General features: G+C 39.6%; 1 protein-coding gene across 2 annotated transcripts in view; it reads left to right on the forward strand.

The window, feature by feature from the left end:
- Window positions 1-22,377, forward strand: part of RB195_014337 (uncharacterized protein) — a gene marked incomplete at both ends in the record, with an annotated part of 61,929 nt that overhangs the window by 27,274 nt on the left and 12,278 nt on the right. For both annotated transcript variants that reach the window (XM_064204554.1, XM_064204556.1), the window contains 4 exons: window positions 1,432-1,553; window positions 2,664-2,847; window positions 9,872-9,974; window positions 16,363-16,450. In XM_064204554.1, coding sequence (XP_064060435.1) covers window positions 1,432-1,553; window positions 2,664-2,847; window positions 9,872-9,974; window positions 16,363-16,450 — 497 coding nt within the window. The remainder of the gene's footprint in view (window positions 1-1,431; window positions 1,554-2,663; window positions 2,848-9,871; window positions 9,975-16,362; window positions 16,451-22,377) is intronic.

Genomic DNA, 22,377 nt, shown 5'->3' on the forward strand with positions numbered 1-22,377 from the left:
GTGATTCTTTCGTTCTAACTGAGGAGGAACTGAGGCCGTTTACCAGTTCGATTGAAGGCAGCATTCCACGGATATGACTTGGTGAGGGAATCCAGGGGAAAAGCTAGAGATGGGTTTACGGATTGCAGAATTAGAGGTGGTTATGCTCGTCTCTCCGTGATTGTCGTCAGAAACGGCTTGGGAACTGCTTTGGTTAGTACGAGGTAAGTTAGAACGCTATTCTATGCACACGGTTCCCTTAGCAGCCTATTCATTGGTTTTGCTTGAATAGGCTGGAGAGAAGACATCACTGATCTTCGACCAATCGCACTTGGATGCGCCTCGTGCACGTGGTTGGAGCATTGCGGCTGAAATTGTATTGAAAACGTCGTCTTCCATTTCTTCCGTTTCTTGCCACGATCAAGGAATGGTGAGCGGAACCATCCCTGATCTCGCAATTTGCAACCCTAACTAAAGATTTTCCCGCGGATTCCTTCAAAACGTCAGATTCGTGGTACTCGTAATCTACACCCCAAACTCTACATTGTTTTCGAGAATTTGAAACATTGAAAATTCTACGCGGCATTGTTTGCATATATGACGTAGGTTGTGCTTACTTCAGTCGTGTTTTCTTGTTCGAACCACTGCCCCTCGTCATCAAAGTCATATTGCCGTTCGTCAGGCTAACGCCTTCGATTCTGTCGGCGCTGTTGTGATGCTGCAGCTAACAGTTGGCTATGAGTACAGCATGAGTATCTATACCAAGTCCAACAATGTTCGGTGTTTTTCGGGGCCATAACTCACCTGCTGCTCAGCGCGTGGTCTGTCCAGCTGCCCTCTCTAAATTTAAAACGTAGTTTTTGGCGGCCGTAATAGCCAACGTACACACAACGCCATCTCGTACTCTGGCATGGCGAAATTAGGCTGAGAAACTGAACTATTCGACTACGAACGCTCTGCATTTCACCGAAACGAACGAAATGTGTCTTTTCTGTGTAACTTGTTACGTTTGCGAATCCGTTCTTGATGGGGTGTACTTTCGCAACTTCTTCATTCATTGCCACACTCGTGAAGGTGAGTCATAAACGGCCGTTTGCATACTCAACAGACATCTTCGTTTGCATCACATACGTAGAAAGGAGAAGGAAAGTTGGATATCCCAGTTAAGATTTTGAAATTTCTTTTACTACAATAATGGCTCCGTCATATCGTCGTTCTTTTTTTGTCCAACATGCGGAACATATTTGATATGTAATAACCAAAACTATGAATTAGTATGGTTGACTATTTTTAGTACAATAGTTGGTTGGTAGTTTGACGTTTTATTGCTTAGCTATAGTAATCACGTATTGAGGTGCACTCTTCGGAGACCAGTTTAAAGGATAGTGATAGTTTTTGAGGGTGCCGTTGGATGTAGAAGTGCTTAGTATTGTGAAGGAACTGTTTTTTCAGTACGTTTGCGTCGTCGCGATTCGTCCAAAAACGATGCTGTGGAGGCCGGATTCGAACCATCGACTGCTGTTCCACGCTGTCACTCAACTCACTGTCTAGCCTTCGTCAATTCACAATTTCAGGTAAAACTGGGTTTCCAGTTGGTGTAAAGGAATTGTCACCACAATCAAACTTTTACGTTCAGTTGACTGGATTTTTTATTTTCTAATGGATCTGTCTAGAAAATGCATATGTTTTCTCTCCGGAATGAATTAGCTCTTGCATTCATAGAAGCCTCAAGATTCTCAAGAAGACACGTTGTGATACATGCTGCGCTGGATTCCTCTAATAGCTCAACTTTTTTTGCTTGGAATTAAAAGACAGTTGGTTTTCCTTCTGGGTGCTCACTTTGTTATCTTTAGAGTCTTGCTTTGGCTTAGAACTGAATAGACTTGGAAAGAAGATGCCTTGTTAAATTTCTCAGCAGCACTTTACATGTAGTCCTGGAATCGATTCTACGCTGTGCATAATCAAAAAGCTGTGTGCTGCATTTTTATAAAGCGCAACTGTGCAATGCTAATCTGTTCTATGTAGTTCACAATATTTTTGTAACATAGCATTCGTAGGTATGATAATAAAAAGCGGGGCTGTAGCGAGAGTAGGGAGGACGCACGTAAAAATTTTCCAAATGAAAGGAGAATTTTGACAAAACATCTCCACGTGTGCATTCAAAAATTACTAAGCAAGAAGTGATCGTTTAAAAGAATCCTTCGACAAAATACATACGTGGTATGTTCGATTTCTTTTTCGGATACCTGCATCATCATGTCCATCAGAAATACTAAGAAACAGTTCCGTTTTTCAGGACGTATTAGAAAAAATTGAACGGTACCACGCTGATACTCATAATCTACACCCATATTTCTACATTTGCGCCAATATCGTCAGTTTCGTAATATGCTGCCTTTAAATTCAGAATCCGAGCGTAGCTATTTGTACTTGAATGAAACGTTCAAAATTTCGGCAGAGTATATGTAGTTGATCAGATGCGGAGATTGTATTGAGAACTACATTGTGTTTGAGCGTGGAAGAGAGGCGTTTTTTTCTTTCTGGAGAACGCTAAACTGCTTTGTTCATTAATATCGGTTTTTAATCGTTCGCAGAAAATGAATGTAGTTTCTTCTTGATCAGGTTGTCAGGAACTGGCTTTGCAGTTCTGCATTTCACTGAGTGATTTTCCTGTCCCCTTTTAGGCCAGCGATTTAAATGTTTCTCATAGTCGACGTGCTGGGAGAGAGTTTGAGATACCTCCAACGGCGGTTGTCGGTCCTCGCCAATGTATTCGCGCAACTCACGTCACTGAGGAACGCGGAACGAATCGTAACCACTCACCAAACGACATCGAGCGGTACAGACACAGTCTTCAGCATCTAAACGGTAAGTTTTCACGACCTTCTCCGTTGAATCCTTATTTGTTCATTCGTTTCTTTATTACTCTTAATGGCGTCCCAAAGGAATATGCCAAAGACAGACTTAAACAAATATAGTAAATACGTAGTGAGAAGACACAATGAGACAGAAAAAAGGACTCAGCGAGCAATTAGCAGTGAGTTCCGTATACGATCCTGACTTAGGCAATTTGGCACTCAGGACACAACCAGATTTAGGAAGGAAAGTTGGGTATCTATAATTATATAATACAATTATGGTATAATTATGCTATGCAAAGTATGAGCAAACTGCATATATCAATGGTATCGATTCAACATCAACCAGCAAACTGCCCTCTCTCATGGAAGTCGTACAAACGTAGATGCAGGTGCAAACGGATATGTTAGCTTTGTTTTGAATTTTTTTAAATGGTTATTTCATATCCATTGGAAGTTTTCACTCAAGGACATCACTCCACTAATCTGAGGTGGTACGGATTTCAGGTGAAGTATCCGTATACGCGATGGGAGACTATAGAGAGGGGGATGATTCCGTCCATTTCTTCCTAAATGCCGTAAAAACGGCCTGGAAGATACGGCTTCAGGCGTTCTGGCGCACTATTTTCTACAAGGAGTTCGACTGGAGCGCCCCAGCCTTGTGCGGAGCCGCATCTTCCGGGCCATTTTTTTTACGGCAATTAGGAAGAAATGGACGGAATCACCCCCCTCTCCATAGTCTCCCATCCCGTATACGAATACTCTACCTGAAATCTGCACCCTCAGATTCGTGCGGTGATGCTTTTAACCAATAATAAATAATTCTTGTCCTTGTTGTGGAAAAAGTGGAACAAAAGTGAAGCATTACTGCTACCTCTTTTTTAATTTGAAAGTATTTCCGCTGTGAACCTTAAAGCGGCATTATTATAATCTAAAAAAAGGCACCGACGAAATGATTGTCGTAATAACTCTTTGCCGCTTTCTCAGTGTTGTGAATCTTCGTTCCTTTCTGAACAGCTGCTCGATTTCGATCGGACTATACCCGACATAGTTAATAGTTGTCACTACTATCTAACTTATCACAACTTGGGAAAGACGCCTATTTTATCACAAAAAGGATCCTAAACTTCGAATACAAAGAAAATACTGTTTGCTTCATCTTAATTTTGAAGTGTAGCGAAAGGACTTCTCGTGAGTTGGTGAATGCTCATGAATAAATTGTTGGTTAAAATTTTTGCCAACTTTTCCAAAGACAATGCATTGCAGTTTAGTTTGGTTCCTAAGCGCTTTCCTCTAGTATACTAGAGGAAAGTATAAAGATCACACTCGAAGTAGTGCGGACTACCCCTTAGAGGTAACGTTAGAAACAACGTAAGGGCAGCATACCACTAATCTGGGGTGGTATTTCAGGTGGAGTATCCGTTTACTGGGTCGTAGATTACGAGACCGGAGTGGCTAAGCTCGCTGAATCACTGCGAGCAGCCGGGCACTGAATGCTGTTTTGTACGATGCCTTCTATTGCAGCACACACTTGCACGCGCAGCGTCCCTTACTGCCTATCGGGGTAGTCCGGATTGATTTTCGACGAATCGCAGGGCGGAGGCGGCGCAAGGGGTGGAGCGTTGTAGTAGATGGCGTCGTACAAAACAGCATTCTGGAGGCGGCTGTTTGGAATAATGCAGGGAGAGATGAGCGGAACTACCCCTCCACAATCTACGACCCCGTTTACGTATACTCCACCCCAAATTCATGGTGCCTTTAACGGCAACAGAAGTCTTCCAAGTTCTCTTAACCAGTGGTTAAGGTTCACGCATCTTTTTTCAGTTTCACAACGGGAACATGAACTGTCCCCTTTGAACTCGGTAAAAGGAGGTTTCATTTTGGCCGACGAGAACTTTCTTCACTAGCGATGAAATGAAAGCCACGTGAAGTGATCTCCATAACTCTTCTGAATGTGAAGAGCTGCCGCATCGGGAAAGTAAGGCCTCTGATTCGTGGGCTCCGTATGTAGGTTACAGTATGGTGAGATACAGCAACGGCAATTTTTTTCCTCCTGGGAAAGCTGTCCCTGGTACTCTTCTCAAGAGGGCTTGTGGTTGACGTCTCTAGGTCCTCGCATTCATCAGCGCTAGAGGTACTTGAATTCTACACGTGCATTTACTTTAGAAGGCGTTTTCGCTCTAAAACGTACAACAAGTACTCAGATAGCTAAAACTCCAACTATGCAAAAATGCTTTCATTTCATTTTTTCTCCTCTATAAAATTTGATTTTTGTCATTCTAAATGTCAGGGACGAGCCTTGTGCATTCTGCGAAGTACACGGGACTTTTGTATAAGCGCTGTATAGCCACCGCTTATACAAAAGTCCCGTGTACACATTTCTTCCAGAATTATTAGTATCAAGTATTTATGGAGGAGTGGAGTTCATTTTGAAATGAATCAACTTTTGAAAACATCGTTGGAAATCGCGGGAAATTTCTAAAAAAAAAAAAGTTATTGTAATAGTTTTCAATCTTTGTGCTGTAAGGCACGAGAAGTATGTATGCAAGGGCTCTGTCTTCACTATTACCCTTTTTCCACGGGGCAGCCGAAAATATGTACCGCTTTTTGTACTACTGCCCTTTGTTGTGTTCGAACATCTGCCACATCGCTAGGTTTTCTTCATATGCGTAGCATATGAACATACTCCACTCGAACAGATGTCAATTTTCATCATTCTTGGCTTGTACTCATCTAATACTTTATTGCTTCTGACTCGTATGAGCTTATTATCGTAATTCGTTGCTAGAATGTGATCTACTAGATATAGAGCGTTTGGAGAGGATTTGCCCCCACCATTCCGTGAGTCTTTGAATCTCCGTCTAAAGAAAACTAGAGCACAGGCTTCATCAATCACAACTATTACAATTGAAGCTTCTTAAATAGCTGCAAATGTTTGAAAATCATTTGCATTAGAAATCTCAAGTGATACAAACATGTGCAGATCTCTTTGTAGGCGGTTTTGGAAGGTGCACTCCAAAAATTACATCTAGTGAATGAATTGTCCTAGCGTTTGAAAAAATAGCGCTCTGTTGAAAAGGTGCAGAACTTGTTGGAATGAACGAGTAGTGGTTGAAACTGCACCACATTCATAACAGTCATCTACGTGGCTCAGTATTGCTTCATTTGCAAAACATGAAGAACAGTTTTGCTGTAGTGCAAGAGCGCAGAATTTGACTGTGAAATTCACAGCTGGCTGTACAGTTGGGAATCGCTGGCGCAAAACACCTGCTATTCACAAAGTGTCTTTTTTACGGAACTGATAAGTGATTCAGCTTGTGAAAGAGTGGGATTTTTTACATTTTCTTAAATGTTTATGTGAATGTAAGTGCGAAGCATTCCTCTTCCTTTATCTCTTTTGTGCTACAGACTCCATTCTTGAATACGTACACGGAAATAGATCGTGCTCCCTCGTGTCGTACAAACTGCATTGAATTCAAATTGATGTGCGCATTCATGAATTACTGCAGTCGTCTTTCGTTTACGGTAGATTCTATGCATTTTAGTGTCCTATTTAAGTAGATACAATTCAGGAAAACAGTACGTAGAAAGTCTCCTAGATGCTGACAGATATCAAGGATAATTATAGTTGTGGTGTTCCTGGAAGCAGGACGGATTTTCTTATTTCCTCATGATTCGTTCACGGTAAACATGGTTTCTTAGAAGTGTTACCTTTCTGTTACGGTAGGATGATTATATTCTTACCAATTAATGATGAAATGCGTACATATTAGTTTTTTTTAAAGTCTTGTAGTCTTGTAGAACTCGTAGGATGTACTTACCAGATATGACAGTACAGAAATGATCTAGTGTGGGTTTTTAGTATAGTTTTTTCTAAGATGAGAATCCTGTTTATTGTTGATCTTTTAGCCAATTTATTTCGGCGTTGATCTTACTCTGGAAAATGAAACGAGCAATGAATCGACTACTTCGAACGCTGCGCCACTTTTGAAAATATGACAACAAATATGTATGTAGCTCAAAAAAAACTTCAGAGAAATGGGCCACTTCAACTCATCATCTTTATATTGACATCACAGTTTCGATGAAGCGTTGAGTATCGATGTGAGTAGACCACATAATGTTCAAGTTGTACCGCTGGTAGTTGTTGCACATTGCACAGAATTATACACCTCCTTCCTTCTCTCTTTTTGTCACGTTTTTTGGTTGGATCCCGCTTGAGAACATCTCACGACATGTCAAAAACTATTGTATTCATCTTATCGAGTTCTTCAGGATTTTGTAATTTACGACGTAAGATTCGCGATTTATACCTTCGGTAGCTCATAATCCGCTGACATCCAGTTTTTTAAATCTCATTTTCTCAGTTGTTTCTCACTCGAGATGTTTTCTTATTCAGTTTGTGATGGACCCACTTACCAAGTTTCTTCACCTTCTCGAATGTGTCCGGTGCCCAAAGAAGCAGTAGCAACGTTTGCGATAAACTCTTCCGCAATTTGTCGCAAAGATTTTCTTCTTCTATCGGTTTCCCGCACTCTTATTATCTCTTTCTTAGCCAGAGTTTCGGATCCCCTCGTTTTCATTTTGAATTTCCATGATACTGTGAAATAGTCTGAAGAACTTTTTTTTTATTTCATTCTCATTTAAAACATTGAACTATCAATTAGGTTGGCATTGAATAATTAATTATATTCGAAAAGATTTTACTCTGATGCACACTAAAACGTAAGAATTTATTTTGTACTTAGCAGGACTCACTACTAAAATCATGCAGGAAACTTTCTTGAAAATGGTATACAATATTCAGACACCTGAAATTTTTTCCGCAACCTTGCACTTACTACATACTTATCTGAGACGTACTGGTGAGCTGATGACGAATGGAGTCCTTATCAAAAAAGAGGGATCATAAATTTTTGTTCTCATGCTCATTTCCAACAATCTTGGGCGAAAAAAAAAGATGGTAATAAGAAATATATTCAGCAGTAAATAATTAAATTCTTACAAACCATGTAACATTCTTCCCTCTCAAGTGCATTTGTGATAAAGCAGATGCAAAAAAACAAGCTTTTATCGAAAATTTTTTCTCAATTTCTCATTTCTCTAAACGTTCGTAGTCTTGCAGTGTTCAACTAGTTCCTTCAACCGCGGATATGTTGTACTGCCTAAATGTGTTCGTTTCAATAAAGCCAGGACAGTACGAATCTGGCGTGGTGAGGAAATCCGCGCGAAAAGCTGTTCGGAAGTTCGGAGTCCGAGATGGTTCCCGCATTTCTCCCTAATCGTCTCCGGTCCCTTCAGCAGCCTCTTCGTTGGTTTTACTTGAATAGGTTGGTTAGGATACCTCAATGGTTTTCGGCCACTTGCAAGGGGACGAGGAGCGTGCACAATGAAATCGACGAAAATGTTTCAACTGAAATCTTCCTAAGGAAACGGATTTGACGCTGTTCTTTATGACAATTACGGTGAGATGAGCGAACCTCACCGGATTACGTAATCTGCAACCACATCTCTAGCTTTTTACGCGAATTCCCTCACCACGTCAGATTCGAGGTATGCTACCCTTGAATTTTTCCCAGGAATTTAGTAGTACCTGCGCAAAGTGCATGGAAAAAGGAGTTCTTCTTTCCATGTGAATTTGTACAAATTTTTGTTTAGCGGAAGATAACCGATGAGATTAAGTTATAGTGGGTTGGTTCGTAACTTCAATCGAGGTGTATACAGGCTAGCAAATCGAAACTGCATACTCAAAACAATTGTGGCAGGTGTAGGTGATGCTATTTTTATACATGTCTATTGCCAGGTTTTTCTTGTATTTCTGTGATTGTTTTTTCTGGCTGCTCCATTTAGCGCCATCAAGATTCTAGCATACTTCCAGTAAGAGATAATCTCACTAAATTCCAAAGAATCTGGAACTTTGGAGGAGCTGCCGATTAGAAGGCGAAGAAAAGAGTGCTTACCTTTCTTAGCAAAAAAAAAGAGGGAAAGCGGCGAAATTACTTAGTTCTTTTCACTGTTCTGCTATTATCCTTCGCAGCCTTGCAAGCACGTTGAGTTCAGCGCATTGAAAGAAGTAGAAACGAAATGTAATTGGAGCTCACTAATAATTAAGGTATAACACAACTGTAACTTTCTCACATTTGTTTCATCAATTTGGAAATTCCTCACAACAGTCCTTCAAATCTAGAATATGATATGAAGTTAGAATACATACACGTTATCGTGTTTATTGCATTGGGATTTAGTGCGAAAATGGAGCTCAGCAGCGCTGCAAGAAAAAAAAAATTAGGAGAAGCCATAGAATACTGGTTGGATAACTACTCAGAATTTGGGTGACTTGGAATCCCGCAATGTTTTTTGAAATTGAATTATGGTTGTATTTGCTTTGGAATCACCGCAGTAAGAACAAGGGCTACTGTCACTGAGCAAATGCTCACATTTAAGCAGTCTTGTTTTTTAAAAGTGTACGCTGCGTGTTACAATGGATGCTAATAGACGTGTAGCTTTTCAGTTACACTGTTCACTGTTTTTTATCTACTGAAAAGGAAGATAATTGATGAGTTCTGGTAGAAGTGTCATGTGGTCGAACGGTTGTTCAGCAGTGCAACTAATCCTGATTGTTTTGATTATTTCATTCTTCAATGTAATATTTATTCGTGAGATACTCGTTACTTCCCAGCATACTTCTGCTCTACACTGCAGCGACCGCTATCATTAGCTTATTGCGCCTTTTCATAAACATCCCCTACATCGTTTTTCAACTATTGGTACGCTATGATGATCTGTTCCATGAAGAAACGGCATTCCCGCAAGCCTCCGTAGCATCCATTAGACGGATGTCCGGTGATTTGTTCTCCATATTCGATGAAATATGGGGTAGCTCCGAATTTACATATGCAAATTCACATATGCGTGCAGGTTTTCGTCGCTCTCGAAATAACCGCTCTTTACAGCGATTTGTCCTAAGTGTTTCCTTCTTTTGGGTGTATCACCTGGGTTTTGTAGTGTTCTGTAATATTTAAAGTGTTTTTCAGCTGCAACTTTGTACAACCTGTCTGCGATTTCATATAGCGACTCTCCGCTTGTAAGCGGTATGAACTACAATTTCACCGACGAGCAGTGTGTGACTCCTCAGAGGTGAGTTTTTTTCTTTTTTTAGCAGTGTAGCGAGTGTTTTTCCTACGCAAAAAAGACATTGAAGCTCCCAAAAGGCTAGTTTAATAGAGTAACGGGCCGCGTTAGCATTCTAGATGTTTTTTCGCATCACAGATGCCCCGAGTGGTGGCTGCTCCCCATTGTTGTCGAAGTAGGGTGTAGCTCACACAAGTAGCTTTCACTTCTCTTCTAATTGTTTGGCTTTTTTCGGGTATCTCAGTTGAATTTGACATTGGATGCATGCGCGTATAGGACAATGACGAGCGTGATGTGACAGATCTGTCACAGAGTACTTGTCAATTCAATACATCATCCTATGTCTGGGTTGCACTGCTGTAATTCAAAAGTCATTCGCTGCTTTAGCAGCTCACTTCGCTGTTGAAAACTTTACTGACTTAATTCAACGGAATTCTGCAGTATTACTGTAAGGATTTTCTATGTTGCGCGCAGCATTCTTAATGCGCAGGAGCAGAGTGGTAGCTTTTACCTACAGGAAATAACGTCGCGTCCATAGCTGTTACCGTCAAGTTGTACTGTCTTTTGTTTTTTGCAAGGCTTGAGATGACTTGTACTTTTCTTGCTGTTTGGAGATAATATCCACTACGTCTACTTCTTGTAGTTTTTGACTGCGGATCCTGAAATCGGATTCATATTTTGCTTTGATGAGCTGATTTCCAAATGTGCATTCGAAGGACAAGTAAAGATCATGAAATAAATGAACATTTCAATCATGTCAACCATTTTAATCCCCACTTTCACCATTGTTTGATCCTCGGACAGAGGTGTACTCCTCTGAAAGTAACTTTCTGTTAATGCTTTCTAAACTTTTAGTTCTGATGATTCCACTGTAATTCCTATACGAAGGGAATTTATTGCAGCACATCTGTATCTGCGACTGCAATAACTTGTTTTCTCCAAAGCTTGTTCTCCAAAAACAGACTCATCTTCTCTGTCTTTCCAAACAACATTTCTCTCAGTTAAAACTTAAAGTTAAAGTATTTTTGAAGTGCAAATTTCATCTTAGTTAATAATAAAGTACATTTCGATCCTAGGGATCGCAATTAACTACGGACAGGTGTCAATGAAAAAAGTATGCATTTTTCAAACGATCTCATAATCTTCCATCCAAAACGTTCATTTCATCATTGTGGACCTTTTGGGCATTCAATGCGTCTCAGTGTTCCGATCAATGCTGTGCCCATCCCGGGGTGATTTTATTAGGACTACTTAGGCGAGTGTAGCGCGACGTCAGTAGGGCCCGTTTTCGTGAGCACACAAGCTACTATTTTCCTCAGCAACATGTGCATTGTCTAACTGTGATCACTCAGACCGCGATTCATAGACCCATAAAGTGGACATGTGTTTCTAAGCACAGATGTTTCGGCTCGAATGCGATTGTTGTGCCTTGAGAACTGGTAGACACAACTAGCCTCGGCTTCGAAGCAAACGAGGCCCAAACTCCTTCCCGTCAGCCGAACAACTGTTTCCATCAAAATGTTTACCCCGTGTCCGGCTTGATTTTTTCTGGCCGGAGAAACTTATTTTTTGGTGTGGTGCCTGGCATACCGTTTTTTTTTTTTATTTCGTCATCTACGGTTCTCGCTTGACACTAATCCATTTTAAAAGGCTTGACAACCGTCTGAACCCTCTTCATTAGCAAACCCCTCAAAATTCTCCTATATATATATATATATGGTAGATTTTATAAATTCGTTTAGTAAATATGATGTGGAGAAACAACATTCCACTTTGTTTCCTGTTTTTTGGTCGTAAAAGGGTCTGCATTGTTCATGCGTGTTATACTTTTGAATAATGCGATCAAAGATTGTTGAAATCTTCCATCTTCCCTTTCCTACATGCATATTTTCTAATCAATGGAAATTCTAGGGATGGAACACGGGATGCTAGTCTTTGTTTGAAATGTTTTCTGAAAGCCGTTTCATGAATTAGGGCAAAGATAATCGAGAAATTTGTTATAGTTCTTGTGACGTTGATCTTTCTTTATATTGCAAAGAGGGAAGATTCATGTTTTGCATCGAAATTGTAAGAGGTAAACTGGAAACAACAGCCAACTGCTTATAAAAATAAAGAAATCATGTATGCGTGTTTGGTTTTTATTCTTTTCGTTTATTTGTTGGGAGCAGCTAGAAATGTTGCAGAATTTCTTTATCTCCAATTGAAATCCAATTGTAAGAGCTTCGGGACTTATAGCGTAGAGAAGAACATTAGATTGTGCTTTTTGACGTTGTAGCAATACGGAAGTGCGCAGAAAATCGATTTCAAGCATGACCTTTATGCGTAAGCGGCTATGATAATATGATCTCAGCAGTAAACCGAGCTTTTCCAGCACGACTGTGGCAGTGGCGATGAGATTGCACTCTAGAGATCTTTTTGCTATCTCTGCTTTCGTTAACGATTTTTCCCTATTCATAGGTTGTGGTTTTTGAGGACATAGAGGCCGAGTCTGTTCATTGGACAACCGCAATGAACGGCGAATCTATTGGAGTGCGCAATTAGCGGGGTCCATCCTCAGCCGCTGGATGGTGCCACTCTTCCCATATCTTGCCCTCATCTCCACCCATCTGCTGTTTCTCTCGTCATTTGTGGTGTTTCTAACAATGTCGTTTGGATGTCGTAGAGAAACGTTAGCATCTCCTTAATGTCGATGCGAGCTGTCCTTCCATTTTGTTTCCTGAATTACACAAGTGTCTGGTCACGTTTCACTTTTTCTGCTCTCATAAACTTCGAAATAGAGCGGCACTTTTGTCTCTGCCGCTTTCGTCGTTCTGCCACATTTTGTTTATTTGGGAACAAAGACGGCACCATTCCCAGTGTGGCCTGACTAAAGCAAGCAACAATGAGACGAGCTCGGCAGAGGTAGTTTAACCTTGCTTCGTCCTTTTCTCGGTGGAGTCGAGTTTTATAGATGCCAAATTGACGAAACCTCGTCTGCAAAATCAATAGTAGCTCAACACTTGCGAAAAAAGGAAAAAAAAAATTAATTCCCATTCTATTCTATTGGAGGCTGTTTTGGTGATTTTTTGAAGCCTTGAAATTTTCTGGACTGTTGTTTCAACGTTTAAAAACCTCTTTTGACCACCACACTGTGATCAGCTTTCAATTCCCCGCCCTGTTGAAGTAATCTTTAATTTTGTGTTGCTGTTCCTCGCCCAAATGACTGAAAGAAACATGGATATTGCTGCATCATTTTCAAGACTGATTTTTGTCTTTCATATAATATCGAACTCACCATCTTATTTTTCATTTGACTTTATCCGATTTGCCACTTTGCTTCCAGCTAAAATCTATTTGCTTTTTGTTGTTTCTTCGGCCTAAAACTGCATTTCTAAGGGTATCTTTAAGACGAAAATTTATGATTTTTTCGGTTTCTAGCTGCAGGTATTTTTCTTTCTTGAGGACGGTGTTGTAATATCCTTGAGAATTTGTAGCTTTTGCTGACTGAGCAAACGCTCTGTTGACCTTTAACACAACATATCCATTTCAAGTGCTCTCGTGGTTTCTCTTCCGCCAGGCCCTGTCGTATGAGGATTACTCAGGTTATTGAAGAGAAGAAGATGGTTCGTACTCAGTCTTTCCAAGCTGCTTACCATTGTTCATCTGTCGTTTCTTCAGCGAATAGTCGTAATACTATGATCTCTGTGCTTCTGTCGATTTTCCTTGCCGTTTGTCCTTACGCGATGCAATGAGCATTTCGTTTTAAATAAGCACACTTTTCTTTGCTGCCAGAATCTGGGACTGCTGTTAATAACGAACGGAAAGCTCTTCTGACCATTAACTTCCACCGTTATTGTCAACTTCCATGTCATCGAGAAACTGGATGCGACCGTCGTGCTCTTGCAATGATTCACTTTTCACAATCTCAGATGCAGAGTGTTCTGAGGTGGAAGCGGATTCAGGGCGATGGAGGAGAAGGTAAAACTTTCTGGACGGTTCCCTAGAATTTTGTGTTTAAAATTTGTGTGGTTTTCCCTAGAATTTTGTGTTTTGTGTTCTGTAGAAGGCACACTGGCTTAAGTTAATCGTGTTTTTCTTATTTTCTTCTTCTTTTGTTCAGCGGAGATAATTTGCGTAAGTCAGAAATTGTTGGAATAGCTGGATATCTGTAAACAAATTTGTTTTCCATCAGGTGTTTTCTTCTCACCATTAGAAAAATCCATGAATGTCTTCGCACATATTTAGCAGCAAACGATGGAAACCAAATTCTTGTGGAAAAGTTACACTGTCAAAAAAAAAAAAAAAAAAAAAAAAAAACTGGATGGTAACAACTTCGGCTGTCTTTTTGTCTTGCCACTGCAGAATTGAGTCGTGTGGTACATACTTTACTTATTGCCCTGCACTCAGAAACCTAGTACTGCACAAGTCCAAGGTCAAGGATGCAAGTCGTGCGTCGCGTCGTAAGCGGCGTCTTCTTACTATAGATTGGAGAACTAGAGCGAAACGCTATTCGATTCATCCGTCAACCCCCATTAAAAGCTGTCTCGGATCTTTAGCTCCGTCTTCGTATAAAGCGACAAATACAACAAATTCTCGTGCTGATCTGTTTCCAATATTTTTTGTTTACTTGCAATGCATTATCTTCCATTTTTACTTTTCTCTATCTTGTCACCGTCCCTTCTTGTGTCGAGTTTGATAATAAAGAAGAGGATGAACATTTTGGGTAAAGGAATTGACGATGTTGTCGACAGATCTGTGAGTATCTGATTCTTCCATGACTGTTAGAAATATATGGACATTCCCTTGCGTTAAAACAGATAGCGCAATTGTGGAGCGATTTCCGTCAGAGCATATCTTCAAGTTCCTTGATTTTCCGATTGTTTGTTGTTATCTCAGTAGTTTTCCTAACATTCTATTTCAGATTGTTTAGGTTACCATAGTTCGCCTACGTTCGCCTTCATAACGGGCGAAGTCAATTAAGAAGCGAATCTCATATCCTTTGAATGACTGGCATTGAGAGGGTAGAAGGTGTGATCTGCTAGTTTTTGAAGTCAGCCAAAAGTTATGTGATAACTAAAAAAACTCTAAACATCCAATTCCAGTTTGCAGTGCCAGCAGTCACGCTAAAAACGGGCTGTGTGCCACCTCTCACACTTAAGTACCAGGAAAGTGATTATTAAAATAAGGATAAAGCTTTAGTCACAACTATTGGTTTTGCTGGAACACCAAAGTCAAGTGTATGTAGGATAGCTCCAATTATTTACGAGTTAAGAAGCAAACGGCATTGGCGCGTTGCAGCTGCTTTTAATTTTACCTGGCAGGCTTGCCTTCTTCAAAGTTGTTCTAATATATAGAAATTTTTTATTTAGCAGAGAACTCAGAAACATTACGTCTTGCTATGCTATCGAAAGCGGGGATTGTGTTTGTCTAACGAAAACAATCTTTTAAAAGTGAAGAACATAGATGCGATAGTTGGAGCCGGTGCTCTGATCCCCTTCACTTTTGAACGGTTGGGGAAGGGACCTCCTTCACTTTGCACCCGACTTTGCACTGCACCCCGTGAGCACTTTCACCTGAGGAGGGTTCGGCTTCTCCTTATCGCACCTATGGTGAAGAAGTAGAATTCTTACATAACTACCTTTTTATTTCTTTATTAGTGCTCCTGGGAGTACTTGTGAGGCATGAGGTTGTGGAAACTAGTTAGTCTTATCAAATTCATGTGTTTAACAGTGAACGTTCAGAAAATAGCTAATCTAACTTTATATTTGAAAAAAAAAACTGTGCACAAGGAGTTGACTCAAAATTTTACTTGAGTTAGCGAGATAACGGAACCTTCGCAAAGCTTACACGGAAAAAGTGATTGGAGATGAAGTACTCAGGTGCACTTGCATCTTAAAAAATCTATGGGGTGATATCCAGCTAAATGCTTCTGTTTTTAAAAAGTTTACACTTCGTCTCTGGACTGGGTTACATTACGATTCGTGTTTGTTTACTTTGTCGTTCACATTTAAGTAACCTGAGATTCTAAAGCACCCCCTCGTTCCTGAAACGTTCTGCTAAGCTGGCTACTCTGTGCAAACTTAAGCTATTTTAGTACTTCATTCACACTGAATTTCTCTTCCATGTTCATCGCATCGTAAAATTGGTGCATTAGCGTACATACACAGTGAGTAGGTTGAGCTTGCTTTCTGATTTCCTCGTTTTCTTTCAAGTTCTTTTTTTTTACAAAACGTTAATTCCTAAGCCTTCCCTTGAAATCGTATGTAAAGGCAAGAAATGAAAGTAAGTGTTAGCCGGAGAAAACATCTGCCAGGTGATATGTAAAAATGAGAGCAGGTTTTGAAAAGTGCTATTTTTGTGGGGTCATTTTAAACACGAATTCAGTACTATGAGGAGTGATTTGAAAACGTTTCAGTCAGCGACGCAGTGTACAGAATGCGAGCACCCGCCATCAGCAAATGTTTTTCGATGGCGCAGCGATGACCAGCACTCCCATCAATAAGGTCTGTTTTTACGTCTGGCTTTCATTTCAGCTAGTTTCTCATGTTATTTTTGGTCAATGACGCTGATAAGTCGGAAGATTCATTACTGGGTTTTCTCTGCATTGAAGAATCTAGGTGATAATAAAATGATTCACGAAAGTACACTGTTTGCCAGTCAGTGATGTTTTTGGAAATATTCATTCACTGTTATCGTTATTTATCTGTCTGCCAACTTAGCTCGTTTTTCTTTTTCTTCCCGTCACTTCTATTAGCCGCAGCGAACCATCCGCTTCTGACTCATGTCAGAGTCGAGTTCTTGAGTGTAACCCATCTCTTCCTTTTTATACTTACTGCATTGAATTTGCTCGTGTTCTATATGCTCTTAATGTTCCTTCCAATTTGCGTGGCCCATAGTGTGGAATTGTAATTTTCTTCCGGCGTAACTGCCGTTTTATGTCGGTGTTTGTCGTGAAATTGAGGAAGCAGCGTTTTTTTCCTGTCCGCGTCGACCACGGTCGTGTAATCTATTCAATCTCTCCTGTTTGCCCATGCTGCCCAATTACGTGCGTTCGAATCTGAGAATGCAGCGCTGACACCAACCAATGCACTGGGGTATTTCCACTTATGTCTCTCTTACCAGAATTTCTAGGTTTTTTGTCGAGCACATGAAGTTATAGAAGTTTATGTGCGAAACTTTTTATTCTTCAACATTCCACTCTTTGTCGAGAAGTTTAAAAGGACAGGAGTACAGTTGTTGCTCCTACATAGTAATCTCTGTGATATTATCGTACTTCCAAATCATATTTTGTCATCTAGAAGTTTTCAAGGATTCTGCAGGACTTGCAGCGGCTGATGCAGGTATCAATAAACTCACCGACATCGAGTTCATTTTGTACTCGGTTGCGAAATTCTTTCGTTTGCAACACATTTCTTCCGAATTCAGTCCGGGAAGTGTAAAAATTACAAAGATAAGAGTGTATTTTTTTTGCCGTGGACGAAGACCTACATACACGACTACGATTTTAAAAAGATTTATGATTTTTTTGTGAACAGATTTTGAAAGTAGGAACTTGCACGCATAGGCATCATCAAAAATCTTTGATAATATAAAGAGTTAGCAGTGTTCGATGCAGTTGCCCGCGTTGATGAACTAGTGATTCAATGTCGCTCAAAACTTTGGAAATTTCTCGATTTGCTTCTTGAACTACCGTACGATTTGCTCAGCGATATTGAGGCTGAAACATAAACATATGATGCAACAAGGATTACGATTTCGAATACGTATTTTTATGGGTTTGACTCAGCGCTTTGTGTTTGGCTAGGCTAATCGTGTCCGCACAATCAACATCTTTCTTGCGTTTATATCAGTGCTATCGTTTCGATTCGCTCTTTACTTCTTCTTGCACTTTCTCTCTGAACAGTTGATTTACGGGTTCAATTTGCAAACTTTGTTTTCTTAGCACAGAAACGATTGTTTTGATTCAATTTATTGCCGGACTACCATACTTGTTCAACTAGAAGATCTTTCTGCTAACTGGTTTCGCAGTTGTAATAATCGTGGGTGGTGCGTTACTTAGGACACGAACAAGCAGTGAAGTTAGAGCACTCGTATTATGCTTGTTAATGAACATCGCCAACCTCCAGACAATTAATTGCTTTTTGGACTATAAAAGAAATATAATATGGATAGGTTTTCGATTGTTTTCCTCCTGCGAAACTCATTTAAGGGGCCAAAACTTTGGTAATTTATCCTTTAGCTTGTGGCTGTGCATACACGCTTTCCTTAATATTTCGTCTGCTGACTGCACTATGATAAGCACCACACTGTTAACTTTTTTTTACCATATTTACGATGGCACGCCTTTTTGCCTAGCCGCCACCTTAAAAAGCCGCTCGTAATGAACTCCAACTATGTATATTCGAAACTCATTCAATTTTCGAGACATTGAATGTAATTTTTTCATCTGAGGCACTGTTTACGGGATGTTTTTTTTTTGAAATTACACAGTAATTAAGATTAAATTTTCACATTTTTTCGTTCTCCTTGATGGGAAAAGTTCTTCAGGTGTTAACAGAATTATGGCAGTCCTCTAGTATGATTGAATTTTCTCTTCATATTGTGTCATATTTTGCGAAGAGATTTCGTGCTTGTGGCCACATTTTTTTCTTTTTTGCGAATTGTATATTGAAATGCCACCCCGTGTTTTCCAATCTTTCAAAAATCTTTTTTTTTTGTAAGAAGGTTTTTTTGATGACCTCAGACTGACAAATGCATTAAACATTGTTTTTATTACTTATTGCGGCTGAGTTTGCATTGAATGGACAGAACATGCGTACTGCATTTGTTATTTAATTTCTTCTGCTATATTTCCCATACGCATGTCGATATTTTCTTTTTCATCACTAAAACTTTATGTCAATATTCTGGCGAATTTTTGAGATACTTTCCTTGCTTCGACCAATATCAACATACATGGTTTAGCGAAAGTTCATTAGAATGCTACCTTCACGTCAAGCTTTGGACGCTTTTTTAATACTCTACACATTTTGTGTAGTCCTAAGGTTTCTAATCGTGTCTCCATCCGCTAGTCGCAAGTGCATGCAAAACAGTTTTATTTGGTAGTGAGGTTCTAAAGAATAAGCAGTTTCTTTTTTTGTTTTTCAAATCTTCCCTTAAGCATAAGTTTTTCGTGGACATCCTTCCCTCACATTGGGTGCAGTTTTGTTTTTCATCGTTGTGTGCAGCTTCGATCAAGTGTTCAGAATTGCTCGCGCGTACAATCCGTAGCCCTCTCATTCTTTCACCAGCCAGTTTTTGTGTTTCTCGTGTTTGTGGCTATAATCACTGTTTGTTACCTCTAAATCCCTGTAGCAAAGGCTAAACCACGAGTGCTATGCTCTCTCTTCACAATGACTCCGTGACGGTTAAACTTTTTTGTTGTCTACCTGTCACAGAAATGGGACACGCATGTAGCCGCGTGAACTTCTACGATCTGCAAGTAAAACAGCACCTATGAAGTGTGGCGCTCTTTTGAGAGGACCTGTTTCCAGAACATTTGAAGTACTCGCTTCATTAATTAGACAATTTTTCAGCTGATCCAATTTTCTTGCCACAAATTTTCGCATCTTTTGTTGTCGTCTGTGCTTTGGAAATTTAAGGGGTCTCACTCCGAATTACAGGAGCCTTCGTAACTGCAATTATAATCCGGCCTTGTTTGCGCACAGCGGTCGATTACTATTGATTTTCTTCTTTCTCCCATGGAAAACGTCGAGATGTTTGCACGATGTGCAGTTCCAGTGCTGAGGTGTATTGAGCTGCTTTCTAGAATTAGTAGAAATCCAAACTTTTATTTGATACTTTAATCTTTTTGAGTGCTTTGGATTGAATTGCTTCAAGTCAACCTTTTCGAACAATACTGTGTTCCTCACACACAATACAGTTTTTTTTTGTTTTCTAACCACTCAGCAGTTTTTTTGGGAGACCCAAATTCTTTATCGGAGCGAATCATTTCATCGAAAGCCAGTGTTGAAATATCAATGACATTATTCTTTCTTTCGTGCACTTCTAACGTGCTGGTTTCGTTAATTAGCTAGCAATACGCCACAGACTAACTTAAGAGCAGCGAAAAGAATCGCTATGCAATCCAAAGCCCATTTAACCATTAGGGGCGATCGTTTGTGAGAACGTGTTCATCAATCAACCCCATTCAGCGCCGTCAATTTTGAAACAGCAAGTCCTCATTAACTGCTTAAAAGGAGTTGAGGTTGTAGCTACATATAATCTCAATTGCTTTCCTCCCTCCTCGTTCCTTCCCATTCCATCACCTGTGCGGTGTTAGTTGTCGATTCATCGAACGTCTCAACATTGTTTCAATAAATTAGATTTGAAAAGAGGTAGATCTGCTTTGCTAGATTTTTTTTTCCACGCACTCGCTCTGCTTTGCCTCTTTATCCACCTATTTCTTCACTTCAGTCTGTAATGTTTTAGGACAATGTCCTTACTGTGTACATATTTCAACAAATGATTTGGATAACCCAGCATGGGAATTTTCTTTTTGACTGGAATTTGTACTAATTGTAACGAATCTTTCGGTAGCAGGGAACAGTGCCTTTTTTGCTGAACACTTTAACGACACATACATATTTATGCTTAGCCCACTTTTGCATAAATACCAGCGAACAGTTGTTTATTATTTTTTGCATCAGTCCTGAGAAGTTCCTCTGCTTAATGGTATGCAAAACGTCCTTTTTTTTCAAAGCAGTAATTACATGTCGTGGTATTTCTATCTGGATTTTTTCAGACGTGTCCATCACGTCATTCAGTACAATTCCGCTATTTTAGGAAAGACTGTAGCAGAAGGCGCGTGCGTACGTGTGTATGTGCTAGTTAGATATGATAATTGGAAATAACAAGAGAAGCCGGAACGTCACCGTTTTTTTTTTTTCTTTTTCTTCTTTAGTTAATGATTCTTACACTGGAGAAACAGAAGGGTGAAGGTGAATGCCATTTCAGTCAAACTACAAAAATGAAAGCTTTCACTTGTTCGCCTCGTTATTCATTATTTCTTATTTCTTGATGAAACGTATAAAGTCAGCTCCTCTCACAAAGTGTGGATTTGAAGATTTTACTAGTTCACTCTTACTTTTAAGATTTTCACTAGTTTTCTTTCCTTTCGTCTATCACTTCTTTCTGATTCTCTTTAATCTTCTCACTTACTTTCCATTAACTAAAAAAATGTCATTGAATGAAATTAGAGGATGGATAGAAACGTTTCTGCAGCTGCCGCTGAGATGTGCTGTTTTTCCAATATTTTTCTTGCAAGGTGTCTGTATGTGTTTCATACATATGTGTTCACTGCAATTGATACTATGGTACATATGTTGTCTCTACGAAATCACGTTTTGAGTTTTGTTCTTGGCAGTTCTTTTTCAGTACGACTTAGAAAGCTGCGGCGGAAATCAATTTATTGAATGCTACTTCCCAGGATGTACATCACTTTTGTTTTCCAATGTTGAAATGTTTGGAGAGTGGGAAATCCGCATATGGCCACCCGCCGCACGAGTTGAACTAGCGAGGTCGAATTAAACTGCATAAAGTTGACCATAGACATCTCTTATTGACACGTAATACTTATTTTACATCACGAAATCGAAAATACTTGGTGCAAAAGAGGCCACACATTTCAGGAAAAGAATTCAATCTCTCGCGCATCCCTCATACTGGCTGTACCAAGCTTTCTCCTAGTCATATCTCTCGCATAAAGTCATAGCCACTTGAATTTGAATTTCTTTAATACTATTACTCTTGATCATTTAATACATTGAAAGAAACCCGAAAAAAAAAGAGACCTAATTCGATCGAGAGATGACCGATGGCCTGCTAGCCATTATATTGAAGTTCGAAAAAAAAAGATAAGTAATAATGATACGTTGAACGTCCTAGCGGAATACGCTTGCAAATAAAATTCCTTTTATATCTAAATCTTCGAATTTTTTAAACCTGCCTTCGTATTTTTTGGTCAAGTATAGAATATGGGAGGTAGTGGAGTTGAAAAGGCCCCCCCCAAAAAAACGGGGGGAGAAAAAAAAAAAAAAAAAAAAAAAAAAAAAAAAAAAAAAAAAAAAAAAAAAAAAAAAAAAAAAAAAAAAAAAAGTTATTATAGAAATTACATTAAATCTACTTGCGCGCCTTGTGTACTTTGTTCTTTATCACTGATTTATAAAATTTCTTCAAGTATCCTCCTGATTTGTTCGATTTTCTCTTCAATTCCATATACGGTTGAGTAGTTCGTTGCATTTTTATACATAACATTGTCATGTTTTGCGTTGTGGTCACTGCTCTTCTGGTTGCGTTATTTTTAGAGAAGTTGCGTAAACAAAATTCGTCAAAATTTGTTCAGAATGGAAAAGGACAATAGTTTGATCCCCGAACATAGATTTGGTCAGCG

This window comes from Necator americanus, chromosome V (assembly GCF_031761385.1).
Source record: "Necator americanus strain Aroian chromosome V, whole genome shotgun sequence".
Lineage (NCBI taxonomy): Eukaryota > Metazoa > Nematoda > Chromadorea > Rhabditida > Ancylostomatidae > Necator > Necator americanus.